This window comes from Rhineura floridana, chromosome 13, assembly GCF_030035675.1.
Source record: "Rhineura floridana isolate rRhiFlo1 chromosome 13, rRhiFlo1.hap2, whole genome shotgun sequence".
Classification (NCBI taxonomy): domain Eukaryota; kingdom Metazoa; phylum Chordata; class Lepidosauria; order Squamata; family Rhineuridae; genus Rhineura; species Rhineura floridana.
The window spans coordinates 4117985-4128772 of NC_084492.1; the positions used below are offsets into that span (position 1 = coordinate 4117985).

Here is a 10788-nt window from a genome sequence, read left to right on the forward strand (position 1 = left end):
CAAATCTCTGCTGGAAGAGTATTCCACAGTGTGGGACCAGCAGCACTAAATGACAGTCAGGCCTCTGTAACATGGGGTACTAACAGCATTCCTCTGGAAGATCTCAGCAATGGAGCTGGGGTATAAGGGGTCAGGTGGTCCTTAAGGAATCGGGACCCAAGATGTCCGGGGCTTTGTATATCATGACAAGAGCCCTGGACCTTCAGAAAGTCTCACAGAAAGGCAAACTTAAAATAAGCTTTCCCATGGACATAAATAATTTCAGGATCCAAGCCTGTATCTCTAACTTATTTAATGTTAAAACTAATGTTAATAAAGTACATACATGTGCTTCATAACTTACTATTTTTCTTTTTATAAAATTATTTACTCTGATGGCCAGCAAGCAACACTACAAAAATATTCCATCACTGCATAAGATGATTCTGTTTACCTTCATGTTAATTTTTCTTCCAACTGAAAAGCTTATGAGTGTAAAATCCTAAACACCAAGTGTAGTTTACAGGGAAAGATAGTCACCTTTTTTTAGCTTGTGGAGTGGGCTAATTTATTTATTTATTAAACTTTTATCCTACCCTTCCTCCCAGGAGCCCAGGGCAGTAAACAGGACAAAACACAAAAAAAATCTTAAAATCTCAAAAACATTTAAAAAATAAAACATCTTAAAAACATATTTTAAAAATCTTTAAAAACATAAAAAGCAATTCCAAAACAGACACAGACCAGGATAAGGTCTCAACTTACAAGGCTTGTTGAAAGAGGAAGGTCTTCAGTAGGTGCAGAAAAGATAACAGAGATGGTCCCTGTCTAAGATTTAAAAGAGAGGGAATTCCAAGAGGCAGGTGCCACAACATTAAAGATCTGCTTCCAATGTTGTGCAGAATGGACCTCCTGATAAGATGGCCTCACCTGCAGACCACAGTGATCAACTGGGTATACAAGAGGTAAGACGATCTTTCAGGTATATTCTACTCAAAATCTAAGACTCTGGATGATAAATAATATTTTTTATCTATTTTATCTATTTTAATCTACTGTACTAGCTATGAGCACTGATGCCTGAAACAATCTGAAGGTAAATCTTGCTGCAGCCAAGTAAACTGTGAAAGTGGAGCATGTTTGTATGTGAGACAAACCTGCAACCAAAGCCAGAGGATATAAAGAAAGAGGAATCACAATTCGGGGTAGGCACACAAAAAAGAAAATAAGCCATCCTGGTCCATGGGGGGGGGGGGGGGGAAGCAGTCCGGCAATTTCTTTATTATGTCAGAACAGGGAGCAAGATTTCATGTTCTCCAGAACTCTTTTATTAGGATGCAAAAAGAAAAAAAAGAAAAGATGGGAAAGAGATGGGGGCGGGGAGCTGATTTGATGCTGAAGCCACACAGTCTGCATTTGGTCATAATCTCAAAATGGAGTGTGTGAGGAGTTAGCAGAGCCTAATCCAATTAAATCCGAAGGGCACTAGGTACTGTTTCCGGACTGCTACAAAAGTAACACACAATGGCCACCCCCCATTTTTAAAATCAAGCAGGTACCCAAATCTACCTCTCACCAGAGCTGAAACGCATAGGGCTTTCTTTGTCCCAGCAGTCCTAGGAGCAATCTGAAACTTACAAAGAGTAGGGGTTGCCAATCTGTTTGGACCAGGGGGCACATTTCAAATTTTAAGAGAGTGCTGAGGGCATCAGTCACAAAATGGCTGCCATGTGGGTATAGTCTAACACAACATGGCTGCTGTAGGGCATAACACAAAATTAGAGAGAATGCAATCATTGCTGCTCACCACACCAACCCACCCCTGATGACAGCCTCATGCTTACCATGGGAAGTCAGCTGAGTCTTGCTGGTTCTGATTGTGGAGATACAGCTGTTAAATGCACAAGAATCCTATTTTCTTTGAAATATGTCCACTGGTCCAAGAGGTTGGTGACCCCAGATTTAATATTTTATGAAATATGAAACATTTTTGCACTATGAAAGAAAGAAGCTGAACAAACAATACGTATATACAAGTTACTTCATGAATGATCAAATCACTGCTTTTGCCAGACTGTCTTGATGAGCAATGGCATATTTTTCTTTTCCAAATGCACTTGATGCCTTCAGCCTTCTTACAAAACCACCAGTTTTAAGACTGAAGCAATGGTTTGCAGCGACCATGTATAGCACAAGGAGCAGAAACAGAATTTACAAGCAGGGACCACAAAAATTCATGGCAGCCAAAACAAGTAAGGCAACACCTTTCCTTTCTTCTTCCATGTCCTCCCTCAAGTCCATTTGCAAGTCAAATACCCAAAACTGGCAAGCGTAACAGTCCAGCAACTGCTGCTGTCACAAGGTAACTCTACCCCCAAGAGATTCTGGAGCACAGTAGCCTTCCTTGTAAAAGGTCCTTCTGCTGACACTCAACTCCAGGGTGCAGCAACTTTGCAGTGGTGCCAACAACTAGCACTGCCCTTCCCATTCACAGACAAGATGAGCTGCTCCCATAAAGCTTTTTCACAGTGCCTTCTCCAGCATGGAAGCTGGGGCATAGCTAATATTATATAACACTGTCTGAACTGAGCTACTAACAGCGTATGAAAACAAAGATCAGCATAAATTGGCAGCTGACATTTCACATGCATGTAAAATCCGTCTCTGTGACCAGTGTGTCTGCTGAGTTCTGGAGAATAGTCTCCATTGATCAGTTTAATTGAATTTACTATTACTCTAATTTTATGATTTTTTAAAAAGCTTTGTATTCTTACTGTATGTTTTATTGCTGGTTTTACATTGTAAATAGCTCTGTGATGAACGGTAATTTAGAAATAAACTAATAAATTTGTTTTAAATTTTTAAATGGTGTTTTAAATTGTTTTTAAAAGATGTGTTTTAGATTTGTATATTTGTTTTAATGTTTTTAGTTACTGTAAACAGCCCAGAGAGCTTTGGCTATGGGGCAGTATATAAATACAATAAATAAATAAATAAATCTCTATTTATCCCAATTTAGATTCAAATTAACTCCAACGAAATGCCAGCCAAACCAGATTAAGCTATTCATTGAGCCAGAGTGGAAGTAGATTGGAGACAATTGAGTCCAACATGCTGCCCAAGAAGTCTGCCATCCACTCGCTGATGAACAAGCAACTAGACCTATATACAAGCAGACAGCACATGTTCTGCACAACTACATACTGTATAGATAACTCATGAAAACAAGCCAAATTACACAAGCCTGAATGTTCCCCATAAGAAAGAAGGATCACATATATCTGAGCACCAGAGACAACCATTTTTCCTCCTACAATGCTGAAAGTCCCAGGTTCAGCCCCTAGTATCTCCAGTAAAATGAATCTTTGGTAAGTCTGAAGGCACATGAGGCCATTACTTTGCTGAAGCTAAGCAGGTCTGGGTCTGGCCAATGCCTGGATGGGAGACCGCCTGGGAACCATATGTATGCTGCTTTGGGTTCCATGGTGAACAAAAGGCGGGGTATAACATATAATTAATTAATTGTCTCTATCCCAAAGTCACTGGAAAGCTGCTACCAGTTGGGCTGGATAATCTAAGCATGTGCAGTTGGCGAACACGATACAAAAAGGGCGAACAGAAAGTGTAAAAAGATTGAAAGAAATAGTTAAACTAAGAGGGAATTAACAAAAAAGTACCCTGTGAGGGAAAACATTCACACACAAAAGTAACTCTATGAGTGCATCAGTAGTTACTCTTGAGTAGTGCTTAAAAGCTTTGAAGGTTTAGCCTCAATGTGATTCCATAGAGAAGTAGGGCTGGATGAAATAATGCAAAACAAAACCAGGACTGGGGCATGCACAAGTTTAGGCAGAATGGGGTGAACAGGATCATAGTGAATGAGGGACAATATGAACACCTAGTTCACAGGCCAGGTAAACAATAGTGGGTACACAGGAGAGAAAACACTTCATTCACAAATGATATAAAACGTAACAGGCTCATAGTATGAATTGTCCAACGTGAAAACACTCACAGAGCCCAGTTCTATGTATATTAACCGTTTGGTTAAGGTCATACACAGCCCAGCCTCTTGCCCTTCCCCCAAATGGGGTTAGGGCCAGAGACAACATCATACTGCCAACAAGACCAGTGAATTTCTCCACAAGTGGACACCAAAACCTCTTGGAGACCCAAGACAGCTGAGAATCTGTATGGCTCAGTCACTCCCAGAGAATACTCAGCCACCACCCACAGAAACCTAGGTCCTGCCTCCTAGCCATAGACAACTTTTCCTGGACCCACCAACGCAAAGCCCAGAAAAATGACCCACATGCCAGGTGCTCCACTGCATCTTACCCCCTACATATCTAATATGTATGGTTTTTTCCCCTTTAAAATACTTTAAGAAAACTTGCGCTCTAGGAACTGCTGTGTGCGACACACTCAAACACCTCATACTACCATGCCTTTGAATGTACACACTAGCAACCACAGCAGAGGACCCTTTTATCTTATCTTGGACAAGCATTCGCTGCCAAGGACCCATGACTGGAGGCTGCAACTTGCAGAAGACGGTTGGCCCAGCCCACTAGCCCCACACAAGGTGAGACTGGCTTTGCCCCAATCTCCCTTTCTTGATAATTAATTGGACTTTGACCTGCCACCCATCGTTCCTAGAAAGGGCTTGCATCCACTGTTAACAATTTTAAGAGAAGTTTTTGGACTACGCTTGTTGTATCTAACAGCTCTTAAGTTAGCTAATGCAGCCCACATTTCTAATTTCTGCAAAAAAACTATTTAAATATATTTAAAATACAAAGGGGGATACAGTAGGGCCCCGCTTTATGGTGCTTTGCCTTTCGGCGTTCTGCTAATGTGGTGGCTTTCAATTAGGGAAAGTCCCCGCTTTAAGGCGCTTGTTCTGCTCTTACAGCAGTTTTGCTCTCGCATGCCATTTTCGCGCGATGCGCACCATTATCTTCAATGGGTTCTGCTTTTTGGCGGTTTCCACTTTTTGGTGGCAGTCCGGAACGGAACCTGCCGTATAAGCGGGGCCCGCCTGTAAATACATGTATGGGGAAATGAAGCTTAAAGAAGACTAATTCATCCAGTCCGTGCTGCCTACTTTCCAGGCCCTCAGAGAGAAGGTCTGGGAATGAGAATGCAACAACATCTGGAGGGCCACAGCTTAACCACACTTGATTTAGGGTTTGGACATAACACTAAACTGCAGTTAGCAATGACTGTGGGGGGGATGTGTGAACACAGAGGTGTAAAATGTCCAGAAATTTTGAATCCATGGGGGAAAAGTTTTTTTCCTATATTTCCCCCCCTTGGAAAAAATGGACATTTTTGGGGAAAATATGCAATATTTATTTTTCATTGCCCTTTACAGATCAAAAGTCTTTTTTACTTTAGGAACATAAAATGTATTGTGTATAACATGGTTTGCCATTAAATTATCATGTTCGGCATATTAAAAGTTCAATTTATTCAGACAATAATTACAAATTTAATTTACATTCTTAACTTTTTTTTGAAAAAAATTACAAATGCAAGCTGTTGGGAACCTAGCGTCTCTTTCATTCTGCCAACTTATGATGAGCAGGCAAAAACTAAAATCAGAAGAAAACATTAACATTATAATTACAAAATATATTCTGAAAATAATGTCTCCTTCAGTCCTCTACAGTGCCAAGCAGACATAAAGCACTAATTTCTATAGAAAAGGCTGAGAAAAGGGGGGAAGGGTAGAACTAAGTCTCAATCAGTCTAATTTTTTAAACTATCGCTATCACTTTCTGTTTCTTTATATTTGCCATCATATTTATCATGGGCTTCTAAAAACTGAACATTTGCCCAGATTGAAACAAGCTTCTATATCCTCTTACACGTCAAAGCCCAAATTTCTCAGTTTTTCAGGGGCAAAAAAGCCATTTTTTGCCTGAATTTTTCCAGGCCTTCCCATCTCTGTGTGAACCTGAGGCCTGTGGGAGCTCCTTCCCATCATGATAAATCATCAACTTTTTGTGATGTCAGAACTCAACCAAAGTCGGCCATGCTTGTTACCAAGCATAAGAAATGCACAATGTAATTCCTTCAAGGTAGCAATTGATTTTTCTAGACTTGGGGGGGCAGGGGAATACATATGAATTACAGTTGCATAAGTATCTAGTTACAATTTTAGAAGCTTTCTGGAATTTGGACCTGTGGGTCTGACTTCGTATACGGCAGCTTCCTATGCTTCTAGTAAGGGTATTTTAAAATTTATTGTTTTAAGAGGCCAAACCACACAATAAAAGGTGAACATTACAAAAATGAGGGGGGGAAGAAACCACTATTGTGTTCATAACCCAAGGTATCTCAAAATAAAGACTGCCTCTCATGCTTGTCTTGCTCTCTAGTCTCAAGGGCAGAAAGGATTTGGTTTCCTTATTTTTGTCAAACCTGTGGCATTTACATTTAATTGGCCAGCATCCCTGGATCCCCCATTTCTCTCCAGAAAGACGTCTGTATGTTCTCAAACGAAAATAAGATTCATAAAATTATACACAGTCTTAAAACAGGGTGGCTAACCTGTGGCCCTCCAGATGTTGATGTATTCCAACTCCCATAAGCCTCAGCCAGCACAGCTACGTTGATGATAGTCCGGCAACATGGGGGGGTAGAATGAGTCAGCTACCCTGAAACTTGCTGTCCACATTAGATGGGAATCATATAAACTTACCCCTGGCAAGTTTACTGGAAAGTAAGGACTGGTCCTCACAAGCATCGGAACAAGGTGGGAATAAAGTGGTATTGTTCTGAGAGGGCTGAATGGGCACCAACAAATCTTAATGGCTGTGTATAATCATTTTTGAATGCTCCCCGATATACATAAAAAGCTTCCTGTATATCAATTCAAGGAAGAGGAGTTAACGGAATTATAGCATATTTTTCTTGCTGGGATGTTTTTAAAAGACATTCAGTGATGCTGTCTTTAAAATCAAGGAGGGTTCAAAATCGGTACCTCCCACCTGCAGTCTGAAGAGGTCTAGTCCCAGAACTTCCGTCTACCAGCACATCAGGCATGTGTGTGCTTGCCTGCCTGACTTCTGCTGGACTTATTTATTTTATTGTTTGATTTATATCCCGCCTTTCCTCCCAGCAGGAGCCCAAAGTGGGCGTTGCAAGGCAGCTATTTTATTTTTATTTGTTTTTTTGCCCCGTTTGTCTGTCTATGTTTCTGGGACCACCACTCCCACCGGCCTCAGCCAGCACGGCCGTGACGAGAGTTCTACCCCAAAATATCCGGGGGCAGCAGGTTGACGAAGGCTGCTCCGGAAGATCACACTCGCCTTTCGGCTCCGAGCGGACGCCAATAACGCGCAGGGCTCCTCCCAGCAGCGCTTCACCATCACCGCCCCGATTTTGACTGCATCTCGCGCGACGCGTCTCTTCAAGCTCGGGAGCGCCACGGGCACCTTCCCTTAATAACTGCCCACTTACTTACCTCCAATCAAGGCTCCTGCCTCGTCCCCCTCCCCCGCGTGCCTTTATTTTCACTCAGGCCCCTGAGACCGACGACACAGCCAACCCACTTCCACGGGGGAAAGCGGTGCAGGCGCAACGACAGGCCCCTTTCCTCCTCGGCCGAGCCCCCCCTCTTCCTGGACCCCCTTACCCTTAGCAAGTGCTACGGTGGAGTTTTCGGTGTCGATGGTGTAGAGGATGCCCTCATAGCGGATCTCGGCCTTGGAGATGAGGCTGATCTTGCTGCCGATGTACGGCGTCCCTCCGCTCATGGCGCCGGCGAGGCGGGAGCGCCCTGCCCAGAGGCCCAATATGCCCTGGCTCGGGGCCTTCTCAGCCCCCCCCTCTCGCCTGGGTCGGGCCCGGCTTGGGACGGACTCTCTGCCTCACAATGGTCGCTGCCTCACGCTGGACTAGGCCGCCTCTCCCTTGGGCCCGGGCGAGCGCTCAGAGCCCCACCGCCACTACCAGCAGCACACAGGCCTTTCGTGCTACAGCCGCCCCGGCACTCCCAACATGGCCGCCGCCGCCGTCCTCTCCGCCAGAACTCCCCACTCGCCTCTCTTCCTCCCGCTTCGCCACCGCCACCACTTCAGCCGCGAGACGGACGTCGGGAACGAGGCGCTAAGTCTCGCGAGAAAAGGGAGAGCGCGCGAGGTGGGCGAGAGGCCCGAGACGAAGAGAAGGGAAGCCGGCCTAGGCCGTGCGCGGGTGGGGCAAGCTCCATTTAGCAAACGTCTCCGCTTTCCCTCGGGAGGCGGCCCATTGGAACTGAACGGGAGGGGGGACACTTCCTTGCTCTAGAGTAAACATGCAGAAGGTCTGTGCAGTGTAGTGAACAGCAGGTTCTGCCCACCCCTTCAGCAGGCAAGTGGATCCTCGCAGATATTTATTGGACTACAACTCCCATAATCCCTGCCTACTGGCTGGGGCTGATGAGAGTTGGGAGTCCAACAACGTCTGGCAGACCCGAAGTTCACACCTCTACCACAAAAATACAAGAACGGCAACAGCTCCTTAGATTCGAGACTCGGGCCCTCAGAAGGTCATGTCTGCAGCGCCATACAGCAGTGGTTGGGGAACTAACGGCCCTCCAGAAGTTGACAGACCCGCAAATCCCATCAGCCCCAGCCAGCATAGCCAATGAACAGGGATGATGGGAGTTGGAGTCCAACAGCATCTGGAGTGCCACAGGCTTCCCACTCTGGCCATATACTATGGCTGTGAAAGTACATCTCTTGGTGATGGTCCTCTGCAACACAGATTTCAACACAGATTGTTTGGGTTGAGATTAATTGCCCAGTTGAAGGAATTGCATTATTTTGCCTTTTTCGTGTATTTAGACATCCCACTGTTACTGGAGAGTAACAGCAGGCAAAGGCTGTTGTCTTCAAGGTCTGCTTGTGGGCTTGCTGAAGCATCTAGTTGGTTGGCCGCTTTGGGAAATAGGATGCTGGGCTAGATGTGTGCGCAGACTGATATACACTGTTTAACCACTAACTAATCTATCTATCTATCTATCTATCTATCTATATAGATAGATATAGATATATCTATATAGATAGATAGATAAATATATTTGAGAAACACATTCAAGTTGTACAACAACTTTTGTTATCTGATATATGTGATTGTTTTCATGCTGGTTCTGCTTCATTATTCCGTGTCTGTTGGATGATCGAGAAGAGATGCTGGCATCCTCAGTGTGACCACTTTTCAAGTGCTTGAAGAGTTCTATCATATCTCCCCTTAGTCTTCTCAAGGCTAAACAGGCCCATTCTTTCAGTCTCATAGGGCTTTGTTTCCAGTCCCCTGAACTTGCCCTCCAGTTTGTTCAGAACTATTCCAGTTTGTCCAGAATTAAATGCAGTATTCAAGATGAGGCCTAACCGGTGCTGAATAGAGGGGAACTAGTACTTCACACAATTTGGAAACTACACTTGTGTTAATGAAGCCTAAAATAGCATTTGCCTTTTTTGCAGCCACATTGCCCTGTTGGCTCATATTCAGTTAGCAATAGCCACGGCCACCCAGTTCTTCCATAAGAGTGCAATCCTATACATGCATTCAGAAGTAGCCCCACTGAGGTCAGTGGGACTTATTTCCTGGTAAATGTGTTTGGACTTTCAGCTTTCAATTAAAAAAAAAGTTTTTAGGTGGTCTGATTTCAGAGATGTACACCAAAAGGCCAGCCAGCCAAACCCCCCCCCCAACTTCTTAGTTGCTCTAACTTCTGCTCTAATCCCGGCCCTTTCAGGTTTTTCGCCAATAAGGATTGTGATTGACAAAGAATTATAGAGCCATAAAAGAATAGAGTCAAATTGAATTGCCTGCCTTCAAGTCGATTCTGACTTATGGCAACCCTATGAACAGGGGTTTCATGGTAAGCGGTATTCAGAGGGTGTTTACCATTGCCTCCCTCTGAGGCTGAGAGGCAGTGACTGGCCCAAGGCTCAGAAAACATGCTTTTTCCTGCTTTTCTTTTTTTTTACAATAATTTTTATTCAAATTTTCATAAAACAAACAAAACAAAATCATAAAACATTCAAAGACAAAAAACAAAACAAAACAAAAATGATTAAACAAAAAAATAAAATGTTGACTTCCCATTTGTCGCAGATCAGTTATAGGTCTACAATATATAACAATCCTGTCTCTTAAATTATATTATAAAATCACTTTCCTCCAGTAGTTATCTTAATTAATCATCAAATCTCATAAACATTACTTTATTCTTTCCACAAAAAGTCAAAGAGAGGTTTCAATTCTTTAAGAAATATATCTATCAATTTTTCTCCAAATAAACATGTCGATTAACCCATCTCGTTAATAATAATAATAATCTTATTGTCATAACCATAGTCCAAATAAACATATCGATTAATCCATCTCATCAAAATCTGTTAGGTCCAATAATTTCAATAGCCATTATTCCATTATCCATATTAATTCCATCTTCCATCTTCAATAGTCCTGTTAAGTCCAGTAATTTCAGTGTCCAATCTTCCATTATCAGTATTCCATAATAATCTTGCTGTCATAGCCATAGTCATATAATAAGAGTCTGATGGGAATTTCCTCTATCCCAAATATTTTCTTGCCATCGATTCTGAATAAGTTGCTGAAATATTGTTGTAAAGTCATATCTGTGTTCTTCTTTTTTACAAAATGCACTGGCTCATCTCTTGAGAGTTTTTCCATTGTCACATGGCTGCAGTTAATTCCATAGATTTTCTCTATATCAAGCTCCATCACGTCATTCCAGTCCAGAAAATTGTCCAAGCCATTGATAACTTTATCTCTAATATCTTCATT

At 42.9% G+C, this 10788-nt stretch overlaps 1 protein-coding gene across 2 annotated transcripts in view; it reads right to left on the reverse strand.

The window, feature by feature from the left end:
* The window catches only part of LSM14A (LSM14A mRNA processing body assembly factor), a 44172-nt gene extending 35977 nt beyond the window's left edge, over positions 1 to 8195 (reverse strand). Inside the window, exon 1 of one of the 2 annotated variants that reach the window (XM_061594388.1) lies at positions 7625 to 8195. In XM_061594388.1, coding sequence (XP_061450372.1) covers positions 7625 to 7745 — 121 coding nt within the window. In that variant the 5' untranslated portion in view covers positions 7746 to 8195. The remainder of the gene's footprint in view (positions 1 to 7624) is intronic. The other variant, XM_061594387.1, reaches the window with a different exon arrangement.
* Positions 8196 to 10788: the final 2593 nt, after the last annotated feature.